The following is an 18,999-nucleotide window of genomic DNA, read 5'->3' as shown; positions in this document are numbered from 1 at the left end:
CAGACTAAACATTCTGAGCAGCAACTAAAAACATGAATTTTATCAGCACTGTTCCCAGGAGGAAAGACAAAAACAGAGCACTGCACCAGCTACTAAGAAGGAGAAAAAATGACTGCTAACTGCTGAACCCAGGACAGTATCCACCCCTTATTCCATACCATTCACATCATGCTCAGATCCCACATCTTCAATATACCATCGCTCTTATCTCAGTGCACTGTTATCTTAGTGCATGGACCAATCCCTATAAAGCTGCTGAGTCCATCTGGTCCATGATGTTGGGCTCCATCTCTTGTAACAGTATTTCAGAGCAGGAGAGGCCGTGTGCAGTGTTCACATTCGTGAATAACCTGTGCAATAGTGTCCATTTCTAAGTCCACCCCTCGATCACGAGTCCATCTCTATGTTGCATCTCTGCCCTGATGGCCTGAAGTGTCATGGGCCCACCAGGCGCAAAATAATTCACCTTCCCCTTCAGCAGTTTCTGCAACCTGTCGTTGGGAACTCCACACAGCTGCCTTCCATCTCCAACGCTTCCACAGCACTGGAGGGGCCCAGTGGACCAGATACTCGCCCATACTGTCCCACACACCCCGCCACTCATAACTGTCCAGCCCTGGGGAAAACCTCTTGGTCCTCCTATATTGTCGTCTAACCCCAGACAAGACCAAACCTGACTCTGCTTAACTTTCGAGATCAGACAAAATGGTCATGGGTAGAACACACTCTGTGTGTGTGCCACCATGGCGATCCCCATCACAATCAGCAGGCAGGTCCCAAGGGTACCCAAAGGCCATTCAAAACCTTCAGAACTCTCAAATGATGCTGCTGTACTTGTCACTGGGGCTGGTGTAGCTGCTGTGCTTGCCAGCTCTCTCACCACCAGCTTCTCTTTTTCTGAGTCCAGATCTTCCTCCTCTGCCTTGCTGGGAAATGCTGCGTGGTCTCCTGCATCCTCTTGGGGCTCGGGCTCGCGGGGCTCGGCAGGCGGCTGCCAGGGGATGCTCTCAGCCGCCGCGGAGCTGGGCTTGGGCATGGGGCTGGGCTTGGCCAGGGGACTCAGCTCCTCCGCTGCCTCCTCCTGCTGCTCAGCAGCCGCCTCCTTCCCGGCCTCTGGCCCCACTCCCACAGCCGCTTGGTCCCTGGGGCCGCTCTCCCAGGCTGCTTTGGCCGCCACCGGCTCCCGAGGCCGCTCCCCTTCAGCTCCCCTCAGCCTCACGAGGACGGAGGAGAGGATGAGGGCCAGGACAGTGAAGAGCAGCGGGACGGCCAGGTACAAGTCCACGGCCACGTCCATCCCGCCCTGCTCCTGGAGCCCGCCCGTATTACAAGTCATTAGCATAAGGTACAGTGAAACAAGAACCCTAGCCCAAGGCCCCCACATGATAAACACTAACACAGCAAATACCGGCTCTAAGTAAGCTACGACATACTGAAACTGTGACATCAAGAGAAACAACTTTGAGAGCCAATAAATCAGCATTGTGACGACTGCTTTTCACAAATACAATTAAACACACTCTGATCAGACCTATCGTTATCTCAACCCTTCAAGCCCCACGTTGGGCGCCAAAAAGAACTGTTGTGGTTTAAGCCCTGTCGGGAAGCCAGCCACGCAGTTTCTACTCCCCCCCCACCCTCTCCCGGACGGATGGAGAGGAGAATCAAAAAATGTAACTCCCACGGGTTGAGATACGAACAGTCCAGTAACTAAGGTATAACACAAATCACTACTGCTACCACCAATAATAATAATGATAAAGGAAATAACAAGGGAAGAGAATACAACACCTCACCACCCACCGACCGATAACTTACCCCCACCCAGCAGTGAATTAGCCCTTCCGAGTAACTCTCAGTTACATTCTAGGCATGACGTGCTGTGGTATTTAATACCTCTTTGGCTAGTTTGGGTCAGGTGTCCTGTTCCTGCTTCCTCCCGGCTTCCCCTCCTCCCTGGCAGAGCATGAGGCTCAGAAAGTCCTTGGTCAGACTAAACATTCTGAGCAGCAACTGAAAACATGGGTGTTATCAGCGCTGTTCCCAGGCAGAAAGTCAAAAACACAGTGCTGCACCAGCTACTAAGAAGGAGAAAAAAGTGACTGCTACTGCTGAACCCAGGACAACCTGGGATGTAATTGATGCTACTGCAGAGTCTGGACTGTTCACTGTGCAGCCAAGCCCCTATGGAGCAGTCCTGCTGCATGCTTTCCTCCTCCCCAGTTTATGAGCTGCACACACAGAGCAGTAAATGAGTAGCCCCATCTATAAAGAAAGACTGCAAGTACATTGAAGGATGTGGAAGGCATCTTCCCCAGACAGACAGAGTGGCTGAACAGTGAAACTTGCCTTTACAGCTCCAGTTAGACAGTTCTGCTGTATTCATCTGCTAAAAGCCATATTTTGCTCCCATACCAACCTGGATTATACCTAGTTTGTGGTCCAGAGCTCATGAAACATAGGAAAAAAACTTACCCTTATAAGACGTCATTAATTTATTCTATTAATTAAATTAATTTCAGTAACTTCAATTTGTATGTACATGCCTATACCTGAGATTAGCAAATGGCCCTGGGTTGAACGGTTAGTGCTTCTGGGCACTCAGAGGCTCAGAGAAGGTGTGCGTGGGGATTCAACACACTTTCCAAGCCTTGCTTAAATCAGTTGCTAAATTACACTGAGTAACACTGAATTCTGCTGACCTGCAATTAGCCTGTGTGTCTTGTGACTTTTTGTAATGAAAATAATTTGTGATGGGAAAGGGGTAGAAGGGAAGGTTTGTTCTTGATTTTCACTGTTGGTTTCCAAGTACATGTGTATGCTGTGTATAAATGATTTTAAGGTTTTTGACCTCATCCCAGTTACTAAGTTACAGCATTCAGAGTACTGCAGATTAAATACTGATACGACAATTTGAAAAGGAGGAAGAGAACAACCTGTGCTTTGGGAAAGAAAAAAAACCCAAACAACCCAAAACCCCCTGTTTTGATGAATGATGGTTCACCACAGGTTCATCAGTTAACACCTGAACAGTTACTTTCAGGGTGCTCAAATCCTGTTGGATGGCGAGATCAATTTATAATTTGGTTTTCCTCTGAAAACATGTAACTGGAGACACTCCATTAATTTTAATTGTTCCTTGTATTTTTTCAATTTTTTTCCTGTAAGTGTGTGGAAGTCGTAAAGGAAAGAGAAATAACCTACATAATCCCCTTGCAAATAGTTTTTCTAGTTAACTTTTCCACTGGCTAATCCAAATTACTAGACAGAGCAGTGTGCAGAGCATTCAGGATAACCAACCATGCAAAATATTCAAGGCTGTGGAAATAATTCTGATATTTGAAAAGCACCGATTTTACACCGAATGTGCACGGCACATAAAAATGTCAGTTCTGTAGTTAATCTGGAACAAAATACTGCCCATTTCTCAAGACACTTCCCAAACCAGCAATGTGAAGTACAGGAGACCGCTTTCTGCTCCGTTACCCCGCTATACTCCTAGTCAGTGTTACTAATTGCCAGGCCTCTGGGACAAATTCAGGAGGAGTTGCTCATTGCTGTTTGACCGGGTTCATGTGCGTAACTCAGCCGAAAAAAAAGGCTTTGGGCAGCCGGGAGGGACCGGCTGTCGCGACGCACCACCCCGTGGTCAGCCCTAGCCCTGCACCGCTCTGGAACACCACATCCATGCTGGAATCACTTCCTAATAAATCGATTATTTGCTTTTCTTCTTAGATGGAACACTTAAATTTTATTTTAACATTTAGTGTGAGAGACATGAAAACACACGTACCCCTCTCCAGCTCTACCTATCTCACATATTTTCCAGGAGATGCTAGTCATGTTTTCATTGTGCTGGGCCTGAAGGCTGCAATCCAGGCACTTTTTGGCTCTGTAACAGGGCTTGACCAAGAGCTTTGGGTCTATTAGCGGGCACAAGAATAGGGAGCATTTTTCCTGCATCCACAGACATGCCACATTTGATAGAGACAATACACTCTCCTCACAAAACTAGGCAAATGAAACCATCTCAGCAGGCTGAGCCTGGATAATGCAACACAGATGATCAACTCAACAGTCTCCATGCAAAGACTGCTCGCGGCACAGCTCCCTGCAGAGCTCTCCCCAGCCAGTATCTCCTTCTCTTCCAGCATCAGCAAGGCAGACTCTTTGAGCACATGCAAAGAAAACACATCGCTCCCCCGAGTAGATCTCTTACTGATAGGTGCCACGGGGCTCACTGGTGTCTCACTGAGATGAAAGGACCCCCATCAGGATGGCAACGTCATACATGAGCTAGACTTTGTGATTTAGAAAGCCTTCATGAAATGGGGTTGGTTTAAGCCTTCTCTGAAATCATTTGTATTCTGGTGTAGGTCTGTGCAATGGAAACAGGCTGTAAGAGTGTCTCGCTGGCCAAACTGATCCTGGTGGGTGACCTCTGTTTCTGCACTACGCATGGGTGGCTCCATCTAATCGTTTCCTGCCTCCGCTGGCCTGTCCTAGGTGGCTTCTGGCTTTATCCATGCTTTATTCTGGCTTTGTTCATAGCTTGGTCCTGATACAGGATCAGATGGGGGTAGAGCAAATGTTTGATGGATGACTTCTTTCCTGGGCAAATCATCACCTCTGTCTGGTATGAGTTAGGGGGATTCCACCTCTCTCCAGGGATGCAGCTCATGCTTGCTTATATGACGCTGTTGGACTTCTTCCTCCGACAAGTCAATCCAACTGGATTTGGAGAAATCTCACTGGTATGATATTTCCTAAACCACAGCTGACCCCCCCACATTCATCTCCATGAATTTTTACAGCCCTGTTTTATCTATACTTGTCAGCCCCATGTGCCACATCCTTCTGGAAGATAAACTGGATTTTAGAATGAAACACGAGGCCAAATTCACTGCTTCTTAATCCACATATAATTCCACTGATTCTAGAGGGACTGCATTAGGTTTCAAATAGCAGAGGCTCTGGCAGTTTCTCCCTGTGATTGTATGTTGTTTTCAGCAAAATTTCTTTACACAATATCAGGGAACTCATTTGGTAAGATAGTTATTAAAAGAGATTTTGGTTAAGACTAGTACGAAACCCAAAATTTACTGGAGTTTGGTGAAAAAAGAAAGGGGGGGAGGGGGGTATTTTTTTCTGAAGGCTCTTTATATGTGCATCTATAAATCCTATACAGGTCCAAAAATGTACATGTCAAAACACTGATTTTTTTGTTAAAGGAAGCTGAAAAATTGGAGCAGGAGGAAGAATTCCATGAGGGAGCCACAATACTGACTTGTGATCAAGAGAAACATACCTTATAGAAATATAAGAGATGTCTTGATTACAACATATCAATTCCTTGTTAAGGGATTAAAAAAACTCTGCATGGCAGACTCTTTATCAGAGAAAGGCCCGTGGACAAATAGGCTTTGGAAGGAGTCAAAAGCAAAATGATTAGCCTTAGAAATACTGCTTTGAGGAAGGAAACCAGCAAATGCTGTGTGTTCAGGTATCTTCACATAAAGGCTGGAGTCCACTTGGGAGGTGTTACGGTCAGTCTTGAAGCCAGGAACAATTTGCTGAAATTCTATTACATCTTATGCAGAGATCATCAGAAAACCCCAAGTTGTACTTTTCAGCCTTAAATCTTTCAGCCATCTGAACACTGTATGGCAAGCTGCTCAAGTATTACCAAGGTGTGCATGATCAGGAAGGGCTGGGAAGCGCAAACAGTAGTGTGCTTACTACCATAAAAACATTAAATAAATTGTGTATTATTGTAATGCCATTGGACTGCAACCATGGGAGCAGGCATTTGATGAGTGGGAAAAACCCCAAGACAAGACTTTGCATCCTAATTTTCTGATCAGTTCAGTGCTAACACTAGTATTAATGCTGCTGGTCATTCAAGCACCTTGCCCTTACAGCCCACTCCTACCTGATTAGGAGAAAACTAAAATTTTGTCTTCTAAAAGCAAGCATACCTGATGTGGCATTAAATCCAATGGATTAAACACACCAAAAATCAGTTTTTCATAAATTTGTGCTTTAGCTGATTTTCCATAGATGACCATCTGATGGATGCAATATTCCTCATGGGACCCTGCAAATATTTCAAGTCAAGTACTACACAATATCTTTAGTATTAGAAACTTCTGGTTTCATTTAAAATGATGCAGATGTTTTCAAAATCAATGCATATTTCTGAAAAGGTGAAGGACATGTCCAAGGTGAAGTGCATGTCCAAGAGAGAAGTATAACACAATAGCTAAGTGCATTGTAGTTGATCCTTTTTGAAGATTTTGAAGATTTGCTGGCTTTAACCAGGAGCACCTGCAGTTTTTCCATTATAGGACGTGCTCTGAAAGGGTGGTGTTCAAAGGTGTCTAACAACCCTTCCAGGTAACATATGCAGAGCCTCCGTACACTTGATGCTTCTCCACAACTATACGTGAAAGCAAAAAAGCTCACCTAAAGTTTCTCTTTAAGTGGACATCTGTTAAAACAATGCTTGTTTGCTTGTGATGCAGAAGTGCTTCACAGTTTACGGGGCTGGGAAAAGGGCAAGAAAAACATTTGTAATATCTCTTCCAGTTTGAATCATTTAATGGAATCTTGAAAAGATCCCATTCATGCGTAGTATCAACAGGTGTGACCTTTTCTCTTGCATGGATTTAAATCCCTGTCATTAATCTCAATCCCTGTCTCTGCTCAGGCTGATTTCATCACATGGAGGAATAATCTGTGATGATAAAAAGCAGTTTGTGCGAAGTGAATGAAATGACCATATTGTGAGGGATTTTACTGTAATTTATAGCATATGAAAATTTGCCTTTTGGGGACTGTAAATCAGTTCAGATCTGTAGGGTTAGCCTACCCTAAACACAAAGATAAAAGAAGTGGTGTAAACTCTTTCAGGTATTAAAAAAAGAAATTCCTGGGGGACTGTTAACTGGAAACAGCTGCTTTAAAAATGAGCTCAGAGCTGTTCCTGCAAGGTTTTGAGGCTTACATAGCAATTCACAGTCAAAGCATTAATAATAGCAAGATTCTCTCCTCTTTTCACAGTCTGGGGAAATGTAATAACCTTCAAGTTGCTTTTGCAATCACTGTACGAATTTATTTACTTTGGATCTTTATATTTTTATTGGAAACTGCTTTCTTTCAGCTGGGCTTACTGAGAAATCTGAAAATCTGGCAAAACCGGGGACATGCTGTGCCTCTTGTAAGGAATTTCATCAAATAAAGCAGATGGTTTTACAACTGAAGCAAAAGGTAAGAACACTGATCAGCCATGTCTTTACCAGACCTGCATGTTTTATGACAACTGAGGTTAAATTTAAGTGTTTGGAGCTGTCACTGCCTGTGGCAGAGCCTGTGGCTCTTGTGGCCATAAAGATGATGGCAATATATTTTTAAATCATGTTGGAATGGCATCTCTTCTTTACACTTCTGTATTGCTTGTAAGCAGATTGCTAACCAAGCTCATGGAAATGTGTTACCAAGCTCATGGTAACAGAGTCTGCCGAACTCCCATCCCAGTCTGAGCCCAGGTTTTTTGGTAATCTGTGCTGGCCTCAGCTTTTCATTCATTCTAAATGCACAAGATTTTGGACTTGATTCACCTTTAGTACAAGCAAGTGCAAGACATTCTGCAGATGCCACAACATGGGAGAACATGATTTTGCATTAATGGGATGTTGATACAGGCTTCTTTCCAAATAGGAGGTATGTGGCTAAACAAAAGCACCACTAAGCTTTGATTCTTTTACAAAGAAAAACCCTCAGCCCTAACCTTTTTTGTTTTCACCCTTGTCCTTACAAGTAGACAATAATGCACTTAAAAACTTGTCCTGGCCTTTAACTTTAATTGCTCCTGTAAGTGGCCTCCTTTTGCATTTGAGTGGGATTGAATTAACTCAGAGACTCAACCTAGAATTTGGAGAGGAAGGTGTAGGTATTCAGGTGTAATTTCTTTTCTGGTAACGTCACCTTCAAACATCCAGGCTTTCTAAAAATTGAAATGTTCTGCAGGAATATTCTCAACAATTCATGTTGACAGGCTGCAATTATTTCACCCAGGGTCCTCATTTAGCTTCATTGTGTCAAAACACAATTTGGTGTTTTCACTTGTTGCATTTAATGTTATTCATTCAATGCAATTTATATTAGGAAGAAAGACATCTTACTTCACTTAAATAAAATACACTGAATTTAGAGATACTGTTTATCTCAAAAATCTCAGAATGTCATGTTTTCCTTCTGGATCAGCATGGAGAGGAATGTGGAAGTGGCAGAATTTCATGTGCAATGGAGATTCTGATTTTCAAACAAATGGTAGCAGACAGGTTAAAAAAGAATACGTTCTTTTTAGTGGCTGTTTGTCCAGCTGCACTCTGTGATGCTGAGCAGGCTCACACTGACCTCTAGGGAGGGATCTGAGTCATACCGTTGGCCAAGTCGTTTGCTGCGAGAATTGATGGAAACCAATTATCTGAATCAGTAGAAAGTTTTTTGTGTCCAACTTCCACTGTTAGATGCCTGTTTTCAAATCTCACTCCTGGAAAACTAAGACCATCAATACCTGACACTGTGAGTACTTGTACAGTAGCTGCAGCCAAACTAAGCAGCTGACTCTTGCCTCATAGACAAGTCCTGTCATGGTCCACAGCTTAAATCTTCCCTAAGTATCTTCCTAGTGGGAATTCATTTATTTGGCATCCTTAGAGGGAAGCCCGGGTTGTGCCTTACACAGACAGGGCTGGAAGAGGTGGTCTCTGATACCCTCAGCATTTTTTACCCCATAGAGAGAAGACCTAACCTCGTGCTGGTTCTCTGCCCATGAGCAGATGGGCCCTTGTGTTTCACCAGATGCTCCTCATGGCCAAGTTCTTCTGGGGAGGATGTCTCTTAATATCTGTTGTTGAAGCTGTTCTGGTTTGCACAGAAAAAATTATTTCTGTCTGCCAAAGAGACAGTTTATGGGAATGAGTCTTGTGGTTAAGGCTTTCAGATTTTATGAACTTTATGCAAAATTATGTTTAGCAGAAGAGCCTGTGAAAGATCCAATCCAGCAAACTCTACAGTTGGGAACTAGTGTACGCTTCTGCAAGTGGGAGGTGTGGATTTGTGTCTCCTTCAGAAAGGACAGAGTGAACTCAAGTCCTGCTACCTCTGGTGATGGCACCAATACCTTTTTGGAGGGCTGCAACATCCATGAAAGGATGCAGGAAAAAGTAGTTCTAGGATCAGGAACAGAAAGTCACAATGCATGGTCAATCCTTGCATGGTCAAACAGTGGGATGCACTGTTTCAAGATACTAGTGAACTGTGGGCAGTCCTTTGCTGATCTCAGACCTTGCTGGAAGGGAGAAGAATGGAAAGCTGAAAAACTGGGAGAAATGTATCTAACATGCTGACACTCAGCCAACAATTTAAAACAAAAAAAACCACCAAGTAGGCTGGATCCTATTGCAGAAACATGTTTAATTAGAAAACCATGTTCCACATCACTTCTGTAAAGCACTGTCAAAGTCGCCTAAACCACACAGCTCCTAGAAACTACCCAAAACTCCAGATGCAGCAAGCAACACAGCTTGCATGTGCAAGACTATGGGAGTCTTGGTTTTAGTACTCTCTTTCTTTAAAATTTACCCTCACTAATATTTGCATGCACATGCAAAGAGAAAAAATATTTTCTAAGGGCCATTAAGATTTGGAGCTGTGGATGGAGAAAGCCAAGGTCGCTCTGGAAGATGATCCTGGTTCAGTTAAAAGGTGAAATAGAAATTAGGCCAGTGAGTATAGCCAATCCCAAAGAGGATGTGAGTCAACATCAAAAACACATGGTTTGGCCACACTGCATGTAACAACCATTTTCTGGCCAGAAGATATCAAAAAGCAGTGAGCTAGACCAGAGACTGGGTATTTTGGCACTCTCAGTGTATGCCTCAGGTCCAGCTGACTCAGTGGGGAAGCATGTGTAGATGCTTTCACATCAGCTATGTGATTTTTTTTAAAACTTAGTTATTACAACAGCCTTGCTGGCAGGAACAAGTCAATATTTAAGCAACAGAAAAGAATACACTTCCGAATCTTGTTCATGATAAATCTTAAGAGTTATATTCATGGCAGGGACTAATACTAAGTGATGTCTATTTATTAGCTGAGATAGCAATACATCTCCAAAACAGGATCTGGTAGTAAATTTAAGTACAAGCTCTAAAGAGTACATCAATTAAGCTGTCACTTAACTGTGCACACCCTTAAGGAGAAATATTCACTGACCTTAAGGAGAAGCACTCACTGATGACACTGAAAATATGCTCACGAAAACTGCCTGGAAAATCAAGTACTTTTAAGTAGTCACAGGATTTAACTCTGTCTTGGTTTCAGCACGGCAGCATTAGCACTGCAGAGCCCTTGACTAGAGTCACATAGTGAAGGTTTTGCAGCACAATGGTCCTTGCAACCCTTCCATTCACATCCATCAAGGACCCTCCTCTGGACAGGACCTTGCTTCAGGAAACAAAACTTTACAGTGTGCTCACCAGAGCTGGGCAGTTGACCTCCCCATGCTGGTCCCTGGCAAGTGTGGCTGTGAGAGCTCCCAGCTACTCAATTTTCCTCTTCAGTCCCAGGCATAAGGTACTGTGACCCATGGAGGAGCCTTTTCAGCAGTCCCACGCTTTGTTGTGTGCTGCGATGGCTGGGATGTTGGCTGAGAAAGCTGCAGGATCATTAGTAAACGAAGCAGATGTTTTTCCTTGTAAAACCATAGATGACAGTCCACCCCAAAGCAGTAGGTGTGCTGGATCCCCATTTTCTATGTGAGCAGATTCGTAGGAGTAAGCTCGTAAGAAACACCCTGTGGGGCTTCTGTGAAGTGCTGACTTCATCCAGTCACTGATTTCTGTGGGGGTGGACTGACTCTACCAAATTCTTGTAAGACTTACATCACTTGATTTGTCTGTAGTGCATCTTGTGTTTGGAACAGCAATGTTCTCCAAAACCTGAGTCACAAATGGCTGATAAATCTGTATTCCTGTCATCGCGTTTTGAATTGCACTCTGAAAAATCAAACTGGTGTTTCGGAAATGCCACCATGAACTGTCTTAATATTTCTAACTTTTTTCAAGTTTTTTTCCCTCACTTTTGCTTCCTTCAGAACTGTTCTGTGCATCCAGACACCAAACTACAAGCAGCACTGGCTGCCCTTAAAGTGCATACTTAAATAACAACTTGACAAAAGAAATTTGCCCAGTTATAGTGTGTACTGCAAGCGCATAGCATTTTTTTTCCTCTGTGTGTTACAAACATTAGGTTTGCACTGAGGCCAGAAGCATGTGTATCAAAAAATTACAGAAGCAAGCATGAATCTTGAGAACAACCCTGTGCAGGGAATTCCAAATAGCTGATTAAAAGCATTGACAGGTAGCAGGAGTCATTGTGTATTTTATTTAATGAAGCTCTCCCACAAAAATATTGCAGAATCCAGCATCACCGCTGAGCCAAATTCATTCAGGGAGCTACAGAGCTGACCCAGGAATAGATTTGCCCTGGTATTGCTCAAATAACTCTTCAGTTCCATTTGGCAGAGCAAAATTCCCAACTGTACATGCAGCCACTCGCCACTGATAATCTTCTTTCTTCACTGCAAACAAGCCGCCTGCTTTGTCATCTCCCTTCAGCTGGCTCTGGAGAGACTAAACATTTGCAGAATATTTCTAAATATGATAGAAGCAAAGAATCATAGAATGGTTTAAGTTGGAAGGGGCGTTAAAGCTCATCCAGTTCCAACCCCCTGCCATGGGCAGGGACACCTTCCACTAGACCAGGTTGCTCCAAGCCCCATCCAACCTGGCCTTGAACACTGCCAGGGATGGGGCAGCCACAGCTTCTCTGGGCAGCCTGTGCCAGTGCCTCACCACCCTCACAGTGAAGAACTTGTCCCTCATATCTAATCTAAATCTACCCTCATTCAGGTTAAAGCCATTCCCCCTTGTTCTATCCCTACCTACCTGCCCTTTTTAAAAGTCCCTCTCCAGATTTCTTGTGGCCCCTTTAGGCACTGGAAGCTGCTCTAAGGTCTCCCCAGAGCCTTCTCTTCTCCAGGCTGAACTCCAACTCTCTCAGCCTGTCTCCATAGCTGAGGTGCCAGAGCCCTCAGATCATCTTTGCGGCCTTCTCTGGACTTGTTCCAATAGCTGCATGTCTTTCTTATGCTGGGGACCCCAGAGCAAAAAACTTGCTGAGGGCGCACTCAATCCCAATGTCCATGTCACCAACAAAGGTGTTAAACAGTGACAGACCCAACACCGATCCCTGAGGAATGTCACTTGTCATTGGTCTCCACTTGGACATCGAGCTGTTGACTGCAACTCTTTGAGTGTGACCATCCAGCTAATTCCTTATGCACTGAGTGTTCCATCCATCATATGCAAGTCTTTCCAATCCAGAGAAAGGATGCTGTGTGGGACAGTGTCAAATGCTTTGCACAAGTCCAGGTAGATGACATCAGCTGATCTTCTGTTATCCATCAATGCTGTAAGTTCATCGTAGAGAGAAGAGTTTAATTATTAAATATATTCCATCTGGGCAGGCTTATGTTTCATGGGTAATTAAGGATCTGATGTAATTGATAATGACATTTTAAACTACAGTGTGCAATTCTCCTGACATTCTCACTTACTTTAGCTTTGTGTCTCTATGCAGAGCAGATCCACACATCTGTCAGGTTAAACAGTAGGCTTACAGGGCCAGATACACAATGGATTTGGGGCTGTCATTGAAACCTATGAAAAGTTACAGGCTGTGCAGAAATTGAGAACTCAGGTATCTGAGCTAATGTTGTCCTGAGAAAGAGCAGTAAACGAACAGAGAAAACTTTAAATAAGGAAAAAGTTTTCCTGAGAAGATCCAAGCAGTTATGAGACAAGTTTTTACAACTTGCTGCTGTATCTCTCCTGAATTTCTCCTGCTCTCCATTTCGATTGACTTGCAGTATTTTCACAGTGGCTTGAAAAGTGAATAGTAACACAGTAACATTTTTTTCTGATTACTCCAGTGAAGAATATGATTAAACATTTTGTATTTTCCTGGAGAACATAAATATGCTGTTTGTCCACATGAAAGCTTAACCAAGAATGTAATTTGTCTAGCTGAACGGTGAAGGGCTTACACTGATTTTTGTTTTTGGCAGGTTGCTTTTCTACCAAATAATGCTGCTGATCTTAGCAAGCAAATCACTGGTGAAAAAGTGCTTGCATCTAATGCATATATCCCTGGCCCCCCAGGCCAGCCTGGCCAACCAGGCCCTCCAGGTAAGATACAGACCAGAGAGATGTGAATGTGAATGTGCAACAGTGCTATGAATAAAAGTCTTACAACATCTTTCAGTGTGATCAGATTTAATGTGTTTCATATTTTGATTGTTATAATTATATTTGTGTTTGTGCTAAATTTAAAAACTTTCTGGTCATTATGGTCAGCCTCTGCTAACTGTCGAACATCATCCATTGTGTCTTAGTCTCCATGTGTCTTTTGGCATGCAACCTGTGTTTGTCCAGTATGTGTTAAATTTCTTCCTCTCCCTGGGATATCTCACCTGCTTCAATTGTCATTTCCTGTATATTAAATCTGTCTTAAAACACTCTGCATTTTGTTTCAGGAATGCCTATTGCTTTAGCTCACTATCATTAGTAAAACAGAAAATGTGCTTTCAGTTTGCGAGGGCTGGTGCCAGCTCTTCTATTTTAACTCATCTGATTTTGCAAGGATTCATTTGGTGTTTTTAGGTTGTATTCCAGATTCAAAGAAATCTGAAAAGAAACGTGAAACTCTACTCACACCTTCTTTGCTAAGGTATAACTTGAAAAGTCATAAAAGCAGAGAACTCCTAAAGCTCTGACTTAAACCAGATACCTTGCAACCAGCAGCCAGTGGTGCTAACAATTTTGCAAACTCTGTTGAATGCACATCTAATTTTGGGATAGCGATGACTCCAAGGAATTTTAGCATTGTGCTGGCTTTCAGGAATATTCTCCAGAGGAGTAGCAGATATTCCTCACAAGGTTTTATTTACTTACAACTGAGCTGCGTGCGCGCACACACACACACATTTATTCCCACTTTTGCAGTCTTGCTTTGGTTTTTGAGTCTTTATCTCATTTTCTTGGAGGATGAGTATCTTCAGTCTTCAGTATATCGTAAGTGCAAGGACAATATGGTTAGAGATTCTGTCTCGGACTCTGAACTGTACAGTCCAACGTAGGCCTGACTGCAGGTCTTCCATCTGGTTCCCCCATGACTGAGCTCTCCAAGGTGCTGTAGAATGTTCTTTTCCACTTGAAAACCACTCCTGCTCGCTTCCTGTCTGCCCTGCTGCCAGCAACAGTCCTGCTGGATCTCTAAGAGTCTAAGGTTCAAAACTGAACTTGACTTTACTCCTTTTGAAAACCCTAACTATACGTATTTTGTCCTGCTGAACCCTTTCTACTCTCTGACTTTCATTTTATATGTGCTTCACATGCCTTCAGTATGAAGAAAAGTGCTTTCCCCTATTAAGCAATTCAGCAAGTGACACTTCAATGGTCTTTATTTTGTGCAAATGTTGTTTCAGGTGCCAGATTTCCTTTTTTGCTTTTCATAGTGTTTCTCTTGAACTGAACGTGTTTTGTGGCTTATGTGCTTCTTGAAAATCAACATTCTCTGCTGAACCAGCAGAAGCTGAAAAGGATGTAAAACAAAATGGAATAACAGAGACTTTTTTGCCCCTAATACACAAGCTACAAGCAACAGAAGCAACTCAGCACTGAAAAGGGCTTGCTTGCTTCTGTGCCAGTCATGCATAGTAGATGCCTTTGATCTAACATTCCTATGACTTTTATGAGACTTGTTCCTTTCTTCTTTGTGTGAAAATAAGGCATTTCTGCTTTTCTTTTCATTCCCACTCTGTGTCCCTAACCACCTGGCAGTCTTGGCTTCCTTGTATATACAAGGTTTAATTGTTTTCTGAACATCTCTTGTAGCTACAGTGACAAGGAGTAATACGGTCTCAGATGACTGCTGTGTTGGTTGTCTTGTTACAGATTTGGGTCTCTTAAGGCAACCAGTTCATTGGGTGGTTCAAAAAATGGTCAGTCCCCACTGCTTGCACTGATCAAGTGTCCTGAGGGCTTTTCCTAAGGAGGTAACCTTTGCTGTTGATTGCAGGGGCTCCAGGACCAAAAGGGAGTCAAGGAGTTCCTGGGTCACCTGGACCTCCCGGACAGCCAGGACCCCGTGGATCAATGGGACCTATGGGCCCATCTCCAGACATATCACATATTAAGCAGGGCAGACGGGGCCCCGTGGTCAGTACTCTTATCTCCCATTGTGCATTGCACAATCGGCCTTAGCTGCACAGCTGCTGATGTCCCTGCAAACACTTTCTTTTCTTTCGTAGGGTCCACCAGGAGCCCCAGGGAGAGATGGCAGCAAGGTGAGGAGAGGTACTGTTTTTCATAATGTGGGCACACGTACATGTGAAGTGCAGGTTTGCTAGAGAGACCCTCTGCATGATTGAGGTCACATCCTTTTACCATCTCATTTCCTTTATTAACCTGCAAACATCCTGTTGTCCCATCCCTTCATGTCTTCCTTCTGCTATTTTGTATTTGCCATTCCTTAAGCCTGGGAAACAGCCCTGCCAGGCTCTGTGTCCAGCAGCTTCCTTTCCTTTCAGAGCTGCTTTTTTAGCTTTTCCATGAAGAAATGTTGATGCTTTACTCATTTCATGAGACTTATTAATTTCTCCTGTTAAAGGGTTTGTGTGTTACAGTCTAAGAGATATATTAGAAGTGCCGAACTCTGCTGCCACTAGAACTAGCAGCAATTTCCTTGCCTTTCTCCTTCACTTTCTTTTTCTGAGCAAGTATACAATGATGACTCTAGATCTAGGGACAGTAAGTAAAGAAGCTGGCAGAGGCAAACTCTGATTTTTTTTTCATTTCCTTCCGTCACAACAAACTAATTGAGGTGGTATTGATTACAGGGGGAGCGAGGTGCACCAGGACCAAAAGGGATACCTGTAAGTATTGCTCAGAGGAAGAATTTCCACAACAGAATGATGCTGACTACATACCACAAGTCAGCCGAAAGGCAACCAAACAAACAAACCAATATCATGTCAAAAACACAGTGAAAGATACATGCACAGAAAATATTATTGGAAAGAAAGCAATTACCTGTTTTCATCCAAGAGTTTTTGCCTACACACCTCTTCCCTTGCTGAGTGGGCACCGAAGGCAGTAAGTACACCTCTGTCCAACAGCAGTAGGACATCCTCAGAAGGCAGGAGCATGAGATCCAATGCAGAGTGCTAGCTAGTACAGTTCTGTCACTGCTCCTTATGGGAATTTGAGCCCTGGAACCTCTAAAAATCCTGCCCCTCATCTGTCTCTAGGATTTGGGAAGCTATAGGCTTTGAGCAAGACATCAGGAAAAGGATGAATATTTACAATCTTTTTTCAAGTTATATTGTTTAAAAATCTATTTATTATGGTGTTTTCTCATTCATGGAATGGATTTTTAAGGCTGTGTCCAGCAGCATGTCCTCGGTATTAAACAGTGTACTTTACTGTGTGAAGTCAGCTAAAATGAGATGATGATTTTCTAAAATCAGATAAAACCAGATGGCTACTCTCTGCATTGTAATTGCCGATATATTTAGTAAGTGATGGACAGCAGTGAGGTTACCATATTGAAAAGACACTTTTCAAATACTAGCATTCTTGAGAAAATATTTAAACAGATAATAATTGTTGATTGATTCTAGGAGTGTAATTTCTATCCGTTTAATAAGAGGGAACACAAGGAACCAAGATTTATCTCCTCTGTTCCCATGAGGAGAATCTTCATAATATGCTAAGATAATCTTAGGAGGCAGATATAGCAAAGGAATTGTTAAGTAACTGAAGGGCTGAGCCTCTTATAAATGTAAATTACCCTCTGTCTGCAAAAACATTTGCCTTCTTTTGTAAATTGTTGCCTGAGCCAGTTGATTCAAAACCAGAGCACTAACATTTAGGAATTGATACGAAGCAGTATTATACCAGGTAATCCCTGCACGAGTAATTATATCAACCTGTTTGAAAACTCTTGAGGCTGAAGTGGGTTATTATTTCTGACTGTGCCTTGTGACTGCAGGGCCCACCAGGTTCATTTGATTTCCTATTGCTGATGATGGCAGACATCAGAAATGACATCGCTGAGCTGCAAGAGAGAGTATTTGGACACAGGACTCATTCATCAACAGAGGAGTTTCCATTACCTCAGGAATTTACAAACTATCATGACACAGTAGATTTTGGATCTGGAGAAGACTACAAACCAAGGGCAGCACCCAGAGACTCCAGGATACAGAAGGCAGCCCATCCTTAGCTATGCCTACTGAAAAAATAAAGCCCCTTTAGAGTTCTTCAGTATAAAAATGCACTGACAATGTAAAATATATATATACCTATATATATATTATTTCCCAGTTTTCTCTCTGCTTTTCCCCAACCATGCTGCCTGTACTGTAGCTTTCCAGATTCATGGTAGCCTCCTCGTAGTAATTCCATACTGTCAAGCCTGCACTGTGCATTGTACTAGATTGTCAAGAAAAACCTTTTAGTATATAATATAATTCAGGCATGCTCTAGGATTAACTAGACCACAGCATTTCATCTGCCTACCTTGCATTATATGTCCAAATGACCCATACCCAAATTTTGCCAGGGATAGACATGTAGCTGAACACCATCCCTGAATGACACTAATAACGAAAACCTTGATCCACGATTACTTTATACATGTAAATATATTGCATCACTGAACTCAAGTCTCCACCTACTGTCCCCAGGCTTAAGAAAGTGTCTTAGGAGAAGTGGATCCCTGTTTCACAGCATAGGCCATAGGCTAGCTGTAAGTGAGATTTCTTCTATTACGCTCCCGCATGACAGAAGAAGGAAAAAAAAAAAAAAAGTGAAACAGTGATACAAGGGCACTACTTTCTGATGGGGAAATTATTTGTCTTTGTGTTGCTAGACTATTGTTCAAAAAGAGTCAAAAAGATATGTTTGTCCTAAACTACCACTACTTTTCCCTTACCATTCACCTGCTGCTGAGTGTGAAGGCCAGTTCCCTTCCTCAATAGATTCACGGTGGAAACATTACACAAAGATGAGCAAGAGAACAGGGGATGTATAAAGCAGGAAAACTAATCGTAAGTGAGTCAAGCAGGCTTACTGGCAAGCACAAAACCAATCCCAGCCTTGCAGAAAGAGTCGGAGTGTGACTTCCTGTGAGTGCATGTCTTCCTTGGTGAAATGCTGAAGTCCAGGTGAAACAAGAACAGAGAGGGGCCTCATGTTTGCAAAGAGCTTCCATTTGTTTCCTTCCCCTGCTGTATCAGAGCAACCTAAATAGCATTCATGGAGCTGGAACACAATGTTGCAGTGTATTTGGCGGGGTATATGAGGAGTATGAGTAGGTGCAGGAGTGCAAATGACAGAACATTTCAACCAGTACAAGGATGGCTAGAGGTGAGGTACTGCACATGGGATCCCATATTTGTGAAGAGGGATGAGCGAGAGTGCCCTTTTTTTTACACTGGAAAACTGGATGCACAAGTTAGATCATACCTCGTGGATGATGTATGTTACCATTTCTTTTGGATTATGACAGCTGCTGAGGACTTTGCCATGCTTAGAAGATAAAGGAGTATATTAAGCACAAAATTTCTATGTTGTATCTGCGTAGCTGCTACTTTTAGAGTATGTTTAGTGCTGGCTTATGTCCATGTTACAAATGAAAAGAAAAACTTCTTATTTTGCCATGTTTTTCAGGGCTTGCTCTAACAGAATATGTACACGTAAAAATAGAAGGAGCCCTTTAAAGATAGCCTGTAAAGGTTTGGATTCTCTTCCATATTTCCAGGCCAAAAGGCAGTTGGTGTAATCTCTACACCACCGGTACAAGTCA

The 18,999-nt window shown here is 42.9% G+C and overlaps 1 protein-coding gene across 1 annotated transcript in view; it reads left to right on the top strand.

Moving 5' to 3' along the window:
* CCBE1 (collagen and calcium binding EGF domains 1) overlaps window positions 1–17,637 on the top strand; it is a 97,977-nt gene extending 80,340 nt beyond the window's left edge. Inside the window, exons 6-11 of the mRNA XM_080637619.1 lie at window positions 7,163–7,269; window positions 13,196–13,316; window positions 15,208–15,347; window positions 15,440–15,475; window positions 16,028–16,063; window positions 17,182–17,637. Of these exons, the coding sequence (XP_080493745.1) occupies window positions 7,163–7,269; window positions 13,196–13,316; window positions 15,208–15,347; window positions 15,440–15,475; window positions 16,028–16,063; window positions 17,182–17,415 (674 nt within the window). The 3' untranslated portion in view covers window positions 17,416–17,637. The remainder of the gene's footprint in view (window positions 1–7,162; window positions 7,270–13,195; window positions 13,317–15,207; window positions 15,348–15,439; window positions 15,476–16,027; window positions 16,064–17,181) is intronic.
* The last annotated feature ends 1,362 nt before the right edge of the window (window positions 17,638–18,999 follow it).

Source organism: Psittacula echo (genome assembly GCF_963264785.1).
Source record: "Psittacula echo genome assembly, chromosome: Z".
NCBI lineage: Eukaryota > Metazoa > Chordata > Aves > Psittaciformes > Psittacidae > Psittacula > Psittacula echo.
The sequence above is the reverse complement of the archived record's forward strand: the minus strand, read 5'-3'. Positions and strand labels throughout refer to the sequence as shown.